At 44.6% G+C, this 18,695-nt stretch overlaps 1 protein-coding gene across 1 annotated transcript in view; it reads right to left on the minus strand.

Moving 5' to 3' along the window:
• Positions 1-18,695, minus strand: part of LOC128451408 (histone H3) — a 72,776-nt gene that overhangs the window by 46,947 nt on the left and 7,134 nt on the right. The window contains exons 3-4 of the mRNA XM_053435232.1: positions 16,368-16,401; positions 14,914-14,931 (exon numbers count right to left, since the gene is read on the minus strand). Of these exons, the coding sequence (XP_053291207.1) occupies positions 14,914-14,931; positions 16,368-16,401 (52 nt within the window). The remainder of the gene's footprint in view (positions 1-14,913; positions 14,932-16,367; positions 16,402-18,695) is intronic.

Genomic DNA, 18,695 nt, shown 5'->3' on the forward strand with positions numbered 1-18,695 from the left:
TTGAGAGTCACGTGACGTGAGAACACGCCAATGCAAAACAATGGGAGGACTAAATGTTACCATCTCACAATCTGAGAGGCCAGATTGTGAGACGGTAACGTCGTTCCAAGTGGACCAACGTTGCCATTGAACGTTTTCTGATGAGACTGGGTTGCATATACCGAGGTAGTTTATATCTCCATCTTGTTGAGATGACATTCGCAGAAGTTGAAGTTGATCTAATAAAAGCCCGTTTTGCGCACTGCGGCAAGGATAGGCACTACACTTCCTGCGTCTGTCATGCACCGCTGGACCACGCTCACTAATCACGCATTACAGTCCACCCCGTCAAGATAGACCCCATAGTAAAAACTTTATCTAAATCGAATAGTTTTATATGAGGCTTACCTCCTTTTGGCAGTAGGTGGTGCTATCGATGTTATTATACTAGACTTATAGATCTGTTCAGGTCAAAAACATTCTTTTCTCTCTTCAGATCATATAAATCTTTCATCATTGGATCTAAGACATCAAGGATTCTAACATCACTGACACTGTGACATTAAAGCAAACTGACAACAAAGAATTATTTGCTTAATAAATCCTTTGAAGTGTTCTTTTATAAAAAAACAGCTCATTTGAGCTGTATATTGTAAAGCAGCCAAGAGCAGTTCATCAAAGTTTAAAACATGTCACTTCCTGTAGCCAGCAGATGGCGCTTTAATGATGAGTCAATATTGATATGGATCTGATCAGGGCGGGACTGTGAATGTGTGTATGACGTTTGAGGCTGAAATAACAATTCAGAGAGGAGTTATAAAAAATCCCTCTTTTTGTTAAATCATCAAAATATCACGCCACGCCACGGTCACACCGTGTGATTAAATCATATATACCGAGGTAGTTTATCTTGTTGAGATGACATTCGCAGAAGTTGAAGTTGATCTAATGAAAGCCCGTTTTGCGCTCTGCGGCAAGGATAAACACTTCACTTCCTGCGTTTGTCATGCACCGCTGGACCACGCTCACAAATCACGCATTACAGTCCACCCTATTAAGTTAGACCCCATTGTGAAAACTTCATTTAAATCGAATTTAGTTTTAAAAGAGGCGTACCTCCGTTTTTCCAGTCGCTCAGCTTCTCCTGTTTTATTGCAGCTGCTTGTTTGAGTCATAAAAATGAGCTCTGTAGCTGCATCAACTTGATCAGTGGCTGTCATTAAACTAAAGTATTGATGAACTGTCATCAGACACTGCAACATCAACAGAGGGAAAGTCACGTGGTTGAATTTACTGACAGGGACTAGAGGGTTTTTCCAGGTGATGCTTTTCTCAGATTTATGATTAAAACACTAAGCACTAACACTAAGAGTATAATAAAAAAAATACTTAATTGTTTTAATCTTGTTTCAGGACCGTGGACGATGATGTTTGTTTTGTTAAGGTGCTGCACTTCAACAGTTTGATGCCCTGAATGGATGTTGTGGAGCAGAGCGCCGCCACTTTACGCTTTCAGTCTGTGCAGAAACACACGTAGGTGAAAAATTAGATGACTGTATCTAGATAACTATAACAAAAAAAAGTGTGTGACCACAAGTGAAGTAAGTGTTGTCGACATTACTTATTCCATCTGCCACTAAAGCACATGGAGAGATTGGTAATAAAACCAGAGCAAATACATCTATGGTCAAGCAAAGTAGATCCATCATGTTGCTAAAATGATCTGTCTTGTGTCTTAATACAAATAGATTAACAAACAGACATTAACATGAATACACAGACCAACATATCCCAAGACATGTATTAATTTACACACACGGCCATTTAGAGCATAGATAAATTCACACAGAGCCTATTCTTTGCTGCCTGATTATTTGTCTGACTGACCAATGACTGGCCCATGGGTCATCTCATGACCAACATTAAACATTAGCTCACCTGATAAGGTCAAAGCTATTTGAGTTCAGTGAAGAAGACCCTGAGAAGTGGTTAAAAGCTCAGAAAACAAGTGGATCTTCTGGTTGAATTGATCCAGAGTGACGCTCCTCTGGGGAACAAGTCAAAACGTTTAATGGAGGAATCGTAACCATTCACTTGGTGACAGAGCTCCATGCACTGTCGTTCAGGACAGCCTCATTACTGTCACACCAGAAGAATCACAGGTGGGAAGTATACAATAATAATAATGATGGCTGAGTTCTATTTAGCTGCTCCACTTTAATGGTCCTGAAGTTGTGAATACTGGATCACTGTCATGTGTACTGGGGCACTTTAATACAACAGAGGACTTGGTCAATGTTTTGAATGAAAACCTGATTCATGTGAAACACGTCTATAATCCAACATGGGACCGGACACACGGCACCTAACTTTTAAAAGCTGATTTACCAGATTAAGCAAAGGTACCAGAGTGATTGTTGCATTCATACCGTCCATCATGAGAGATGTATGCCAAGGATCCATGTACCTTAGATGTACTGCAATTTGAAGTGTGTATCTTTTATGCATCCAATAGTGTATTCATCGTTCTTATATCACAAAATACCTCTAAATACTGCACTATTCCATATATTTCTTACTGTACATATCTTATGTAATTACAAATTTCACTTCACTTTTTCACTTTAAATATGCACTCTAGACTTTGACTGCCTTTTTTGCACTTCTGGTTATATGCTATACTACATTTCGTTTTTAATAAGCACTTGTACTGTGCAATGACAATATAGTTTAATCTAATCTAAAAATGACTTTTGCGTATACTTTAAGTTGATGGGTGATATGAGGAGTTTTGCTCTTTGGAGGTGAGTGTGTGGCTCTTAAAAGAGCCTTTGTGTCGGTGGTTTCCAGCAGCTTCGCTTTACTTGGACTTGGGGGCCTTCTCGGTCTTCTTGGGCAGAAGAACAGCCTGGATGTTGGGCAGCACGCCGCCCTGAGCGATGATCAATTCTTATTGAATCTTATGCCAGGGCGGTGCAGCTGTCATACCAGGCGGTGATGCAGCCAGTCAGGATGCTCTCTATAGTGCACCTGTAGTAATTGCAGAGAATCCTGGCATCCGTGTTGAGCCTCCGCAGCCTGCGGAGGAAGAAGAGCCGCTGTCTGGCCGTCTTCCTGTGGAGTCTGTGTGGTAGGTCCAGGTCAGGTCATCACTGATGTGGACCCCGAGGAACTTGAAGCTGTTAACTCGCTCCACCGTAGTCCCGTTGATGTGGGGGGGGGGGGGGGTTCTACTCCTTGTCTATTCCTGTAGTCTGTGATCAGCTCCTTTGTTTTGCCGACGTTGAGATGGAGGTTGTTGTCCTGGCACCTAGATGTCAGGGCTCTGACTTCCTCTCTGTAGGCCTTCTCATCGTCGACGGGGATCAGGCCTATGACAGTGGTGTCATCAGCAAACGTAATGATAGTGTTGGAGCTTTGGGAGGCCAATCAGTCATGAGTGAAGAGGGAGTTCAGGAGAGGACTGAGCACGCAGCCCTGGGGGGCACCAGTGCTAAGAGTCAGGGATGAGGATGTGGTGCTGCCGATCCGCACCGCCTGTGGTCTGCCCCTCAGGAAGTTCAGAATCCACTCACTGAGGGCAATGTTGAGCCTAAGATCTCTGAGCTTGGTGACAAGCTTCAGGAGCACGATGGTGTTGAATGCTGAACTGTAGTCGATGAACAGCATTCTCACATATGTGTCCCTCTGGTCCAGGTGGGAGAGGGCAGTGTGGAGGGTGAGGGAGATGGTATCTGCAGTCGACCTATTTGGCCTGTAGGCAAACTGAAGAGGGTCCAGACAGTCAAGGAGGGAGGAGGTGATTAAGGGTTGGACTAATCAGGAGCTTGTTTTGTTCTTCCTTCATCTCAGGTAACGGTTTTAAATATAAGAATAGGGATCATGTAGTTTGATATTTTTCTTATCTATTTCCTTTTTCAATTATCGATTCAGTTTTTATACATTTTCTCAAATTTGTTTTTAACTGACTCCATTTTGTTTGTTCTCAGCTTTGTTTAACAACAGTCATACGTAGCCTATAATGTTCCCCCTAAGGACCACTTTACATGCATGGCTAAGTATTGGTGAAGAAATTTCCAGATTTTCATCAAAAATAATGATGGTTTTTCTGTTTTTTATTTAATATGTTGTCAGGTCCTATAACTAAGTCCATATGAATTGGGCTTTGATCTTTCATGTTCCCAATATTTGAAGGCAACTGTGACGATTAAGTGTTCCCTTAAAGGGGACATATTATGAAAAATCCACTTTTGTAGTGCTTCTCCACGTTAATGTGGGTATCTGGCATGTCTACCGTCCCAAAAACGCTGGAAAAAAACAACTCCCGCGATTTGTTGTGGTTCCTCTATGTAAGAAACTATACCATAGAGTGCGTCGAATGGGAATACGACCGGAATTGACGTCATAGTTGGTCTACATGGCATAGCCCCCCCCCCCCCCCCCCCGGAGGCGGAGATCTGGTGGAGGAGGAGACCGGGTTACATTACGAGCGACAGCACCCTCCTCAGCTCGAGGCTGCGGTTGTTAGCTGGGAAGCTAGCCGAGGGGGGACACTAACCAGCCGGTGAGCGGGGTGAGAGGCGGAGATCTGGCCGGGAAGCAGAGCCTTCAGTCGGGGTAAGTCACATGCCAAAGCCCCCTCCTCAGCTCGGACTCGTTAGGGGATGTCGGGTTGCGGGACCCATGTCTGCGGCTCGCTTCTGGTGGACCTATTGCTGTTTGTTTACGGTTAGCAGCAGGGAGCTAACGCTAGCTTGCTGTTAGTTTGTGTTGCTTCAAATGGCTTTTTGTGCACGTTTTTACAGCAGTATTGCATGTGGGAGCCCACCCGGGAAGCAGCGGAGATCTGGCCGAGAAGCAGAGCCTGCGGTCGGGGTTAGTCACATGCCAAAGCCCCCTCCTCAGCTCGGGCTCGTTAGGTGATGTTGGGCTGCTGGACCAATGCCTGTCGCTCGCTTCTGGTGGACCTGTCGGTGTTCGTTTACGGTTAGCAGCAGCCGCCTGACTGATCCCCCCACGGACAGGGGAGCGTTGATGGTGCATGTCTCGTGTCGCAGTGAGTGTCTTCAACTAGAAAAGCTGTTGTTTTGTTTCGGTAATTGACGCTGACATGTAAGCTAGGTGGCGTTAGCCTCATAGCAATCAGTGCCCGGCTTGCCGGCCGGCGTCGTTGGCAGCGGCAGCCGGGTGCTCTGTGGCGGGTTGGATCCCGGGCGGCTCACTGCAAGGCTGGCGATGCTACCGCTGACTTCACACACCTGAGAGACGGACACGTCTCACCGGCTCTGGGTCACTGCGGTCAAGTGAGCAGACGTTCGTCTTTTCGTGGTCAAGTGAGCAGACGTTCGTCTTTTTCTGATTTCAAGTGCGCCCGTATTACAGAATGTATGGTAAATGCAGGTAGTCCATGATACGGAGCGAGCCAATCTTTTATGCTACTGTAAAATCTCTTTGATCCATAATTTCTGACAAAGGCTGATACAGTTGTCCTCAGGACCATCCTGACTGTTCACTCACTCAGTATCAAGCATATTTACTGTATCATTTTGGAGAAATTCAGCCTCAAAGTTCCTTTTATTTTGTTGAAAAAGGCATTATGCGCAATATTTACTGTACTGTAAAATCTCTTTGATCCATAATTTCTGACAAAGGTTGATACATTGGAACTCAAAACCCTCCTGACTGTTCACTCACTCAGTATAAAGCATATTTAATGTATCAATGAAGAGATTTTACTAAATAAAAGTCAAACATTTGTAGCTTCAAGTAGGTAATTTCTGGATATTTCAAAGTACTATAAAAACAGTTTGCTCAATAATTCCAGAGTGAGACTGATATGACTGTGTTCAGGACCTCTCAGGCTACCCACCCACTGAATATCAGACATTTTTACCTTATAGATATTTTTCAAAGTAAAGTCAAACATGTGCCCAATCAAATTGGTTCATTTCTGGATATTTCAAAGTACTATAAAAAGACTTTGCCCAATAATTCCAGAGAGACACTGATATGCCTGTGTTCAAGACCTCTCAGGCTATCCACATACTGAATATTAGACATTGTTACTGTATAGATTAAGAGATTTTTCAAAGTAAAGTGCAACATTTCTACTGTGTAATAGATCATTTCTGGATATTTCAAAGTACTATAAAAACAGTTTGCTCAATAATTCCAGAGTGAGACTGATATGCTTCTATTCCCACTCCTATGACTAGTCCCTTTTCTTGGAATCTGTAACTGTCCTACCCTCTCTTTCAGCCGCACCCATATGTAAAAATCAACCTTGCCTAAGCGATGTCTTTTCAATTTCTTGATCGCAGCGTGAAAGACTCTCTTTGTATTTGTTAATTATGTTGAGCATTTTTTTTATTATCTTATCCTTTTATAGGGATAATGCTTAGGTTAGATTGGGGTACCCCTTTACACTACAAATAAAATTTGTTTTCCTATGAATTATGCTCTGTTCAATTAGTAGTGTTGTATTTTATAATATTTTTTTAATTGGCACCAACTGTGGCTCCTTTGCTCCCTTCGAGCTTGATTATTTATCACCATTTCACTATTGCAAAACTTGTAAGTACAGGTAATATATAACAAAATACATACATAACGCCAACAATGGAGGAAAAAAATACTTTTTATAAATAAAACACCGGAGTAGTTGTCAAAAGCTTTGTTCTTTATAACAAGGTAAAACTTTTTTTTATGTCATTTTGTATAAAATGGGAACCTAAAACCTTTATGTAAAAACACAAAACATCACTCAACTGTGATATTAAAACGAAAATAAAATTAGAAAACCTAAACAGCCATGATGCTAAATTGTTTAAGGGGCGTAAAGTCCTGATCAACCCCTTCCTTTTAACCTCGTAATTCAGGTGCCATTGTTGGGCCACACCCATCTTCAAACACGGCCTTCACTTTGATAAAAAATAAACACCTGTAAAGTTTTGTGACTGCATCGTTCAAGGTTGCTATTGGGATGAGAAAATCTGTCCACAGAGAGATAGCAATATAAACACCCGAGGACTTGCACACAGACTCACAAAGTGAAAACAATACCAGTGTTGCTTTTGCAGCTGGTAATACTATGAAAGGCAAAATATGTGTTTTAGGCAGTGTCACATATAAAAAAAAATGACATAGCACAGACTGATTGTGGAATTATTTTTGAAACAGACAGCAATTCCAGTCAGCGGTTTGCACATTTTGAAGCTGGGCTGTGTCCATCTGGAGGCACTGTGCATGAAACCACCAGCTACATCTGTCACACTGAATCTGTAAAAATTCAAATTTCCCACCTTTAACCAGAGGTTCAATGCTTAGTAATCATTTCAAATGTTTCACCACACTAGCAGGCTTTATTCATGTTTATGAGCTTTACCATGCTTTAACCAAATGCTACATTGCTGTTGTCATGGTCATATTTCTTCATTGTTATTTCAATTAGTTAACTGTTATTGTCTCTTTGTACTACTGAGAGGAGTTGCACTTAAGTTTCGTTGTACAGCTGTTCAATGACAATAAATGCTTGAATTGAATTAGATGTAGCATGCTGCTGATAATAGCAAAGAGCAACATATTGGAGAGACCGTGATGGACAATGAAGAATAAAAATCACCCAAACGTTTTGGTTTGTGTCCATTTGTTAACAGAAAGTGAAGGACATTTTTATATATCTTTTCACCAAAATTGTTGTGTGATTACAACAGGGAATTGAGATTAATACGGATTTGATGGGATTTGTGTGTTGAAATGAATTCACATACTGTCTAACAGAAAATTATAAATGTGAAATACAAGGCTGACAAAGCCACCTTTTTATGAAATCTATGTTTGACTTTACTTTGAAAAATCTCTTGATCTATACAGTAAAAATGTTTGATATTCAGTATGTGGATAGTCAGAGAGGTCCTGGACACAGGCATATCATTGTCTCTCTGGAATTATTCGGCAAAGTATTTTTATAGTACTTTGAAATATCCAGAAATGATGTATTCCACAGTGGAAATGTTGGACTTTACTTAGTAAAATCTCTTAATCTGTACAGTAAAAACGTCTGATATTCAGTGTGTGGGTGGTCAGAGAGGTCCTGAACACAGTCATATCAGTGTCTCTCTGGAATTATTGAGCAAACTGTTTTTATAGTACTTTGAAATATCCAGAAATTATGTATTCCACAGTGGAAATGTTGGAATTTAATTTGAAAAATCTCTTAATCTGTACGGTAAAAATGTCTGATATTCAGTATGTGGGTAGTCAAAGAGGTCCTAAATACAGTCATATCAGTATCACTCCGGAATTATTGGGCAAAGTCTTTTTGTAGTACTTTGAAATATCCAGAAATGATGTATTACACGGTCAAAATGTTGCACTTTACTTTGGAAAATCTCTTAATTTATACAGTAAAAATGTCTGATATTCAGTGTGTCGGTAGTCAGAGAGGTCCTGAACACAGTCATATCAGTCTCACTCTGGAATTATAGGGCAAACTTTTTATAGTACTTTGAAATATACAGAAATTATCTATTACACAGTAGAAATGTTGCACTTTACTTTGAAAAATCTCTTAATCTATACAGTAAAAATGTCTGATATTCAGTGTGTGGGTAGCCTGAGAGGTCCTGAACACAGGCATATCAGTGTCTCTCTGGAATTATTGGGCAAATTCTTTTTATAGTACTTTGAAATATCCAGAAATGAACCCATTTGATTGGGCACATGTTTGACTTTACTTTGAAAAATATCTTAATTTATACAGTAAAAATGTCTAATATTCAGTATGTGGGTAGTCAGAGAGGTCCTGAACACAGCCATATCAGTCTCACTCTGGAATTATTGGGCAAAGTTTTTTTATAGTACTTTGAAATATCCAGAAATTATCTATTACGCAGTAGAAATGTTGCACTTTACTTTGAAAAATCTCTTAATCTATACAGTAAAAATGTCTGATATTCAGTGTGTGGGTAGCCTGAGAGGTCTTGAACACAGTCATATCAGTGTCTCTCTGGAATTATTGAGCAAACTGTTTTTATGTACTTTAAAATATCCCTGTTCCCGTTCTGGGCGGTTCGGATGCGTTTACCATAAATATCAGTATATGGGTGCAGTAGAATTTTTGTTCGGCTGATTTGACCACAGAGACTCGAGTGTCGGCTGGCTTGACCGCAGTTCAGGGTCCCCCACGTCTACAGGGTATGACTCATTTTCATCATTGATCATTATCGATCTGTGACAAATCTCCAGCCTGTGTGTCCCCTTGTGTGTGTCCCGCTACGGTTAGCAGCAGCGGGCTAACGCTAGTTGGCTATTAGTTTGTGTTTAAAGTTGCATCACTTTCTGTAATGGCTGCTTGTGAACGTATTTACAGCGGTATTGCATGCGGAACCCTGGCCGGGAGGCTAACCCAAGTCGCTGCTTCTGTGTGTGTCGCCCGGTTGAAACAGCAGGTATTACTTAAAACAGCTGTTTGTAGAGCTTAGAAAATAGCACCGGAACGTGTTCCAGGACAATTTCGCCGCAAAATTTGCAGCAGTTTTTATCCGAGTTACCCTGAACGCAGCACAGCAATGTTGTTAGCAGCTGAACCAAGCAGCCCGGAGCTAAGCCTCCGCTATTTGCTCGGCTTCATGTCCGCACACGGACCGTCAGTCCACGCGGAGGGGAACCCGGACAGACCCGGGTCTGGGTGAGGGGTTCCGGGAGTGAGGGCGTGACAACAACCGGACTGAGACGTCGAGAAATACATACAGACAGACAGACAGAAATATGTCCCCTTTAACATAAAGAGCTGTGTATTTATCAGGTTGCTTAAGTGCAATATTTTTAAATGATACTAATGTGATACTAACATAAATAATAATATAGTTTCAGACATCTTGCATTTCTTAACCCCCCAAATATTCCAGTTGACTCATTACAACAAGCGCTCCACCATCACCTCCAGGGAGATTCAGACCGCCGTCCGCCTGCTGCTGCCCGGGGAGCTGGCTAAACACGCCGTGTCTGAGGGCACCAAGGCTGTGACCAAGTACACCAGCTCCATGGCTGTGCGCAACATTATATAATACAACCAGGGTAGGTGGGGGTCACCAGCCTCTGGCAACGTTATTTTGGGGGTCGCGGGCTGAAAAGTTTGGGAACCTCTGCTTAAGACGGTCAATAAAATTCACTGGTTTTCAGTAAAGAGCGGAATGTTGAATTTGTGGCCTTTTCCAGATCTGGAACATCCTCTCGCTCTGAGGGGGAGGCAGAGAAAGTCATGTTAAAGAGCTGCCTGCTCAACCCATTGAGTCTCTTCTGCCGAAATGATCCGGGGGTTGGGCACTTGAAACAGGTCAATCTGAGGCTGTTTTAGACAGGGTAAAAATGTGCTGTTTTAAATGATCCTTGAGGTATTTTGACCAAAATATGTTACAGACATTTAATTAAGACCCCAAGGAACCATTTCAACCTTTGGTAAAATGGGCATAATATATCCCCTTTAAAAAATGATAAATTGTATGGACCATGGAAACAGTTGTTTGTTATGTTTATATGCTGCACTTCAACGGTTTAATTTAGGTTTGATCTGCTTTAACAGCATCTTGCTGTTGTCCAATGGGCTTCACACTCAGTTCTTCCACCTCCTCTGAGGTCAGCAGCAGAGTCTCCACTCTCCCCTGTTCAGCTCAGGTGGATCTATGAATTCAATATGAAGCATACACAAACAGCTGCTGTCTAAGCTGCTGATCCACGACCTGCTCTGGGTTCAACATCAGTTGTTAACAGAAATAATCACGTAGAAATACGGTTCAGGAAAGAGATTGTACCATACATTTATTCATGGGGAGAAGGTGGGGATTTTTTCCCTGATAGTTGTAGTTGTATTTTTAAAGAAACTCATGAAATCATTGTTCCTTATAGTCAGAGGAAAAGATGGATCAGTAGAACTATGACTCACTGTCATTTCTCAGTGCTCTCTTGTTATTAAGCAGGCTATCTTTCCTGGGGTCTCATTTATAACCGTTGCGTACGCACAAAACGGGGCTTGAAACATGCTTATGCCCCTTCTCAAGCAAACGTTTGGATTTATAAAAACAAACTTGACGGGAAAATTTGCGCATTTCCACGCAAACTCTGACCCATACGTACGAACGTTTTTGAGATGGGAAAGTAGCGACGCAGACGTGAGGTGCTAAACTGAAGCAGATTACTGCTCGAATTCATCATTTACATTAAAACCAACAGCTTATTTTTTCTTGCGCGACATATCTGTTCCACAAGAACCTTTTAATTAAAAAATGTATAAAACTTAAGTCAAATTACGTTTAGATTCCATTTAACAGCGGAGTTACAGAGCAGAATCATTAATAGGTTTTAATAATAATATCTTCTAACACTGTGCATGTATGATCAAATCACTGCAGTGAACGTGATTGAGCTATCAGGCGCACAAAGCGCACGGAGTGCACAGAGCGCACAAGAGATCACTTACAAGAAATGAAGAAACTTTCCAAATACTATCCCAGAGGAGGTCAGGATCCACTGATGTGAGGGAATCGGTCCGATGCTCTCAATAAATAGATACTGCCTGGGTGTGGGGATCTGCGTGATGTGTGCATGCAAATTGACGGATGAGGAAGAATATAGGGTTCCTTGATGTCTGATCAGCTGATATAGATTCTATTGATCTGTGATCTGTGATCTTTTTTTTCTTCAGGTTCCGTTCTTTTTCTCATCTTCACTCTCACACATTGTGTTATCCGCAGCTGCAGCATCAGGGTATCAGTGTATTTTCTTTATCAGTGACATCTCTGCTGTCCCATGAAATCGTTCTTCACCTCCACCTCACTAACAAATACCTCATGTCAGTGTCAGAAAGTTTAACTTCTTCTTCTCATCGCTTGATGCCGTGACTCCGTCAGAACTCATGGTGGAAACCCATTGGTCAGCAGCATCATTTAATATTCACGCCGTGCTTTGCATTGACCATTTATTGTTGAATGTAGGTGTGTGGAGGGCGGATTTGGATTTGGAGGCAGATCCACGTACAAACGTTTCCAGTAGGACTGTGATTTATAAAGCAAACATTGCGTTCAGCTGTGCGCTCACCTACGCATGGTTTTATGAATCAGGTTTTTCTTTGGCGTAAGCCATTTCAGGCTTTTGTGCGTACATGCACTTTAAATGCTCTTGGTGGATGGAACGCCACTTCCTCTCCAACGTCTGTGATGTCTGTTTTAAAAGATATTTGATCATTATACTATGGAGATATTCTGCCCTGGTTTACTTTCTTATTGTTCAGCAGGGCGACAGTGTCAAAGGTTGTTTGAAATGAGGCTGCTGTACATCTAACAAAGTTAGCAACTAGTGGGGGTTTGATGTTTCGACAACTTTCATGTATGTTACTGACAAATAGCTGTGAATTTAATGTCAGAACTTGCCAAATATAGCGGCCCAAGTGGAGATGGGGGAATTGCCAATGAACCTCAGATGCAAACAGAGGATTCTAAACTACTGGTCGAACCTACAAGGACACAAAGAAGAAGAACAATCAAATGTGAGGCCCCTTAGACCATGCTGGGAAAGGGAAACAGCTAAGACCGAATGTTTTGTATAAACAGCAACTAAAATGGCAAAAAAAGTATCAGGTTACCTGAAAAAATAATGACTGCAACAGTTCCATTTTCCTCCTGTATCACATGACTTTTATTTTAAAGAAAAAATGAAGATAGACAAAAGAAAAGGAAATTGTGCAGACATAGTAGAGGTAAGACTACGGAAAACACACAATGCTCTAGTCTAGACCCATTCTATATACAGATGGGTCAAAGGAACCAAAAGAAGGAAAGACTTGGTTTGCTTTTGTTACCCCAGAGTTAAATGTAAATAGTGTTGCGTGTGGAAATCAAAGGAGAGGAGTCGTCGTTCTCAAGTTGAAATTAAGCAAGTTTATTCAGAGGTCACAGGTCAGGAAAACGCGGTGTCCAGCAATTGGACATGCATGGGTCTCTAGTTCTATGCAGAAGGCTACACAGAAAAAGAAGCGCTTAAACAGAGTGCGCACATAGGTTTTATATCGATATATCGGGCGTGACTGGGGTTCTTCTTGGATTGGTCAAAACTAGATGGAGGCCGCTGCATCTAGACGGGGCAGTGCCTCATCCTCTTGGAATGTCGCGTGATGAAGATATCGTACGTGCAATCCATTGTCATGGCTACCAGAGATCATAATGTTCCTTTCTCAAAGCAGCTGCCTTAGTGTGTTGTGGGGGAGAGATTTTAGGCCAAGGTCTGCTCATTATCTGCTGTTGGTGTTCTACTTTGTGTGTGTGTGAATTGAAACAGGGAGCTGGGATGTGTGTGTCAGGCCGGGCGAAAGGCAGGACTCAGACGCAGAGCGGTTGTGTTAGGAGAATGTTTTATTTATCCTCCACACAGAGTAAACTATGGTACAAAAACAAAAGCGCTCCAAAGGGAGGAAAAACAAGGCTTCATTCAATAACCTAACTAAGACTAAACACTGAAACAAAAAAAAGGCTACAAAGAATAATCACTCTACTGAGGTAAAACTATAAGCACGAGGCTAAGCAAAACTTAGACTATGACTCTGGTATCTATGGCTCGGGCTTGAATGACGACAAAAGACGACACACTGGCACAAGACAAAGGGAGACACAGACTATATGAACACATGGGGGAAAAGGGAACAGGTGGACACAATCAGGAATCAGGGGAGACGATCAGACCGGTGACACATGAGGAAGGGCAAGTGACCGCGGTGTGACAGAGCCCCCCCCTCTAGGACCGACATCCTGACGGTCCAGGTTGCTCCGGGTGATCGCGGTAGAAGTCCTCAATGAGGGTTTGGTCCACTATGTGTCGGGATGGAACCCACAGCCTCTCGTCAGGACCATTACCCTCCCAGTCTACCAAAAACTGCTTTCCCCGGCCCCGGCTCCGTACAGCCAGCAGCTGCTTGACTTTATAGACTGGACCACCGTCCACCATTTCAGGAGGCGGAGGGGGTTTGACTGCTGGAACGAGGGGGCTGTCTTTCACGGGCTTGACCTGGCTGACGTGGAAGGTGGGGTGGACGCGCAGGGATTGGGGCAGGCGAAGGCGTACAGCAGCAGGACTGATGATTTGTGAGATGGGGAAGGGGCCCACAAACCGAGGTGCTAGCTTCTTCGATGGCACTTTGAGGTTCAGGTTTTTGGCAGAGAGCCACACTCTCTGGCCGGGCTGGTAGTCCGGCGCCGGTCTCCTTCTACGGTCGGCCGCTCTTTTCATCCGATCTCCTTGTCTGATGAGCACCTGCCTTGCGGCTGCCCAGATGCGGCGACAGCGGCGGAATAAGGCATGGGCAGAGGGAACTGAAACCTCCGGCTCATTGTCTGCGAAGAGAGGGGGCTCGTAGCCAAACACACATTTAAAAGGGGTGAATCCTGTGGCAGATGTGGGGAGTGTGTTGTGTGCATACTCCACCCAGACCAGGTGTTTGCTCCATGTAGCGGGGTTCTGTGACACAAGACACCGGAGGCCGGTCTCCAGCTGCTGGTTGAGCCGCTCGGTCTGGCCGTTAGCCTCTGGATGGTATCCCGACGTCAGGCTTACTTTGGCTCCGATGAGCTTACAGAACTCCTTCCAGAATCTGGAGGCAAACTGGGGCCCTCGGTCGGAAACAATGTCTCTTGGAAAACCATGGATCTTGAATACGTGGTTGAGCATGATTTCTGCTGTTTCACTGGCTGATGGGAGTTTAGGTAAGGCAATAAATCTAACCATCTTGGAAAAACGGTCCACCACGGTCAGGACCGTGGTGTTACCTTGAGAGGTTGGGAGCCCCGTGACGAAATCCAGGGAGATGTCTGACCAAGGCCGAGAGGGGATGGGAAGTGGATGGAGCAGTCCCATACGAGATCCGATGGAGGATTTATTGCGGGCACAGACCGAGCAAGCCTCGACGTACTCCCGGACCTCCGGCTCCATAGATGGCCACCAGAACCTCCGGGAGATGGCGAACATAGTCCGCCTGACTCCCGGATGACAGAAAAGCGGCGAGGTGTGAGCCCAGTGGATCACCTGTGAGCGCAGATCGGCCGGAACATACAGCTTATTTTCAGGGCACCCACTAGGTGGCAGGGCTACACCGTTGGCCAGCTTCACCACCTTTTCTATTTGCCAAGTTACCGCTCCAACCACACAGGACAGTGGGAGGAGGGGTTCAGGCACCTTGGCAACAGGCTCGGGGTCAAAGAGTCGAGACAGAATATCCGGCTTGACGTTCCGGGACCCCGGCCTGTAAGAGAGGGAAAAAGAAAAGCGGTTAAAAAACAGCGCCCACCTGGCCTGGCGAGAAATAAGTCGCTTAGCTTGACGTATGTACTCCAAGTTCTTGTGATCCGTCCACACTAGAAACGGCTGGCTGGCCCCCTCTAACCAATGACGCCACTCTTCTAACGCCACCTTGACTGCGAGCAGTTCCCTGTTTCCGACATCATAGTTTCGTTCAGCCTTAGACAGCCGCCGGGACAAATAAGCACATGGGTGCATCTTACCGTCCTGCTGCGATCTTTGAGAGAGGATGGCCCCGATCCCCTCGTTGGAGGCGTCCGCCTCCACCACAAACTGCCGCTGCGGGTCCGGCATGGTGAGGATCGGAGCGGTGGTGAAGCGGCGTTTAAGCTCCTGAAAAGCCGCCTCCGCCTCTGGAGACCAAAGAAAACGCACCTTGGAAGAGGTTAATGCATGTAGCGGAGCAGCTATAGCGCTGAAGCCCCTGATGAACCGCCTATAGAAGTTAGCAAATCCGAGGAATTGCTGAAGCTTCTTGCAGCCATCGGGTGTGGGCCAATCAGCGACAGCACTTATCTTAGCCGGGTCCATCTGTACTTTCCCAGGGGCCACAATAAAGCCCAGGAACGAGATGGTGCCGGCGTGAAATTCGCTCTTTTCAGCCTTGACAAATAGCTTATGCTCATGGAGCCTTTGGAGAACCTGGGTCACGTGAGCCTGGTGAGATTCCAAATCAGAGGAGTAAATCAATATATCATCCATGTAGACATAAACGAACTGGTCTAAAAAGTCCCGAAGGACGTCATTGATCATGGCCTGAAAAACCGCGGGTGCGTTAGTGAGTCCGAAGGGCATGACCGAATACTCGTAGTGTCCGCTGGGTGTATTAAACCCTGTTTTCCATTCATCTCCCTCCTTTATTCTGACCAAATAATAAGCATTGCGTAAATCGAGCTTTGTGAATATCTTGGCCTGCTGTATTTGATCAAAAACAGATGACATGAGGGGTAGAGGGTAACAGTTTTTAATTGTAATGTCATTTAATGGGCGGTAGTCTATGCATGGCCGTAATGAACCATCTTTCTTTCCCACAAAAAAGAATCCGGCACCTGCTGGAGACGAGGAGGGACGTATTAGCCCTGCCTTCAGTGACGAGTCTATGTAGTCTCTCATGGCCTCTTTTTCTGGTCCTGAGATTGAATATATGCGTCCCCTGGGGATGGTGGAGCCGGGAATGAGATCAATGACGCAGTCGTAGGGACGGTGCGGAGGGAGTGACTGCGCCTTGGACTTGTTGAATACCTCTTTAAGGTGAAGATAGCATGAAGGAACGGAGCCTAAATCGGGATATTCAGGGTCTGCAGGGGAATCAGCAGAGACAATGTTAATCATGGTTACCTCCCTAGAATCAATACATCGGCTCTCACAGTCTTTTCCCCAGCCCATAATTTCCCCAGATCTCCAATCAATGTGTGGATTGTGGCGAAGCAGCCATGGAAATCCCAAAATTAAAGCATGACTAGATGAATTAATCAAAAAAAATGTCATGGATTCCTGATGGTTGTGAAGGTGAAGTTCTACTGGCTCTGTGGCATGAGTGATGGTAAACAAGTCATTTTCATTAAGATCCTTGGCTTTGATGGGTCTCTCTAAAAGTTCAGTTTTCAGCCCGAGTCTCTTGGCTAACCCCCAGTCCAAAAAGCTCTCGTCAGCTCCAGAGTCTATGAGCACTCTAATTTCTGTAGTGACAGCGTGGTGTATTATTTTAACGTTCGTGAGGCTCCGGGGAGCGGGACGTGAGATCTTGGAGTTACTCACCCTGGTAGACCGTCTGGCTGGGCAGACAACAACAAGATGTCCCGTCTCCCCACAGTAAAAACAGCGACCTTCCTGCTGTCGCCGCTGTCATTCCTCCCCTGAGAGTAGTGCGCGCCCCAGTTGCATGGGCTCCTCTCCTCTGGGCGTGGGGGAGTGTGAACGTATTCCCGGTGGTAACGGGATCTCCGAGGCGGAGGCTGTGGGAAACCTCCCCGTGCCCCCCGGTCTGCTCCGTGCCGAAGGGTGAAGCTCACGTAGCCGGTTGTCGGTTCTAATGGCGAGCGCGATCAGCGAATCCAGGTCGGAGGGAAGATCCAGGGGTACCAACAGCTCTCGGATGGGAACAGCTAATCCTTTCAAAAAAATGTCAAAAAGTGCGTTGGAGTTCCATCCGCTCTCCGCCGCCAGGGTGCGAAAAAGGATGGCGTAGTCACATACCGTGTTGTTGCCTTGCTTAACTCCACTCAGCTCCCGGGCTTTTTCACGGGCGGATGAGACCGGGTCAAAAGTTCTCTGGAGAGCTGCCTTAAATTCTGCCAGTGAGCTGCAGAGGGGAGAATCACGCGCCCACTCGGCTGTGGCCCATGCCCGAGCTATCCCCGTCAGGTGGGAGATCATGAAGGCAATCTTAGATCTGTCTGTTGGAAAGGCATGTGGCGTGTGTTCATAATGGATTGAGTAGTCAATCAAAAACGGTTTACACTGACCCGGTTCTCCTGAAAAACGTTCTGGGGATGCCAGTCTCATTACTGGTCCGAAGCCGGGCGCCGCCGGAGCTTGAGTGGGGGCTGCTGGGACCACAGGCACGGTGGGTGGATCTGGAGGTGGAACGGAAAGATTGACGAGACGCTGCACTTGGTCCGATAGGAAGCTGAGGCTTGCTGCCATGGCCGCCTGGAACTCTTCCTGACGAGATATCCGTGATTCCTGGGTATGCAGGATCGCCGCCACCGGGTGTTCCTCTGCTGAGTCCATACTGGCCAGTGTGTACTGTCAGGCCGGGCGAAAGGCAGGACTCAGACGCAGAGCGGATGTGTTAGGAGAATGTTTTATTTATCCTCCACACAGAGTAAACTATGGTACAAAAACAAAAGCGCTCCAAAGGGAGGAAAAACAAGGCTTCATTCAATAACCTAACTAAGACTAAACACTGAAACAAAAAAAAGGCTACAAAGAATAATCACTCTACTGAGGTAAAACTATAAGCACGAGGCTAAGCAAAACTTAGACTATGACTCTGGTATCTATGGCTCGGGCTTGAATGACGACAAAAGACGACACACTGGCACAAGACAAAGGGAGACACAGACTATATGAACACATGGGGGAAAAGGGAACAGGTGGACACAATCAGGAATCAGGGGAGACGATCAGACCGGTGACACATGAGGAAGGGCAAGTGACCGCGGTGTGACAGTGTGGTACAAAGTGTTGACTGTTCTGCAGAGTGTAATAATAAGGTATAAGGACATGTTATGTGTATCCGACCACACGCTAAAGTGTGTGTATTTCAATAATAGTATACACAGTAGAGATGTTGGCAATAACAATGGCATTACAGAGCAAACAAGATTAAAAGGTTATAGAATATGTAGATTCACTATCAGCATTGTTGTCAT

This window comes from Pleuronectes platessa, chromosome 11 (assembly GCF_947347685.1).
Source record: "Pleuronectes platessa chromosome 11, fPlePla1.1, whole genome shotgun sequence".
NCBI lineage: Eukaryota > Metazoa > Chordata > Actinopteri > Pleuronectiformes > Pleuronectidae > Pleuronectes > Pleuronectes platessa.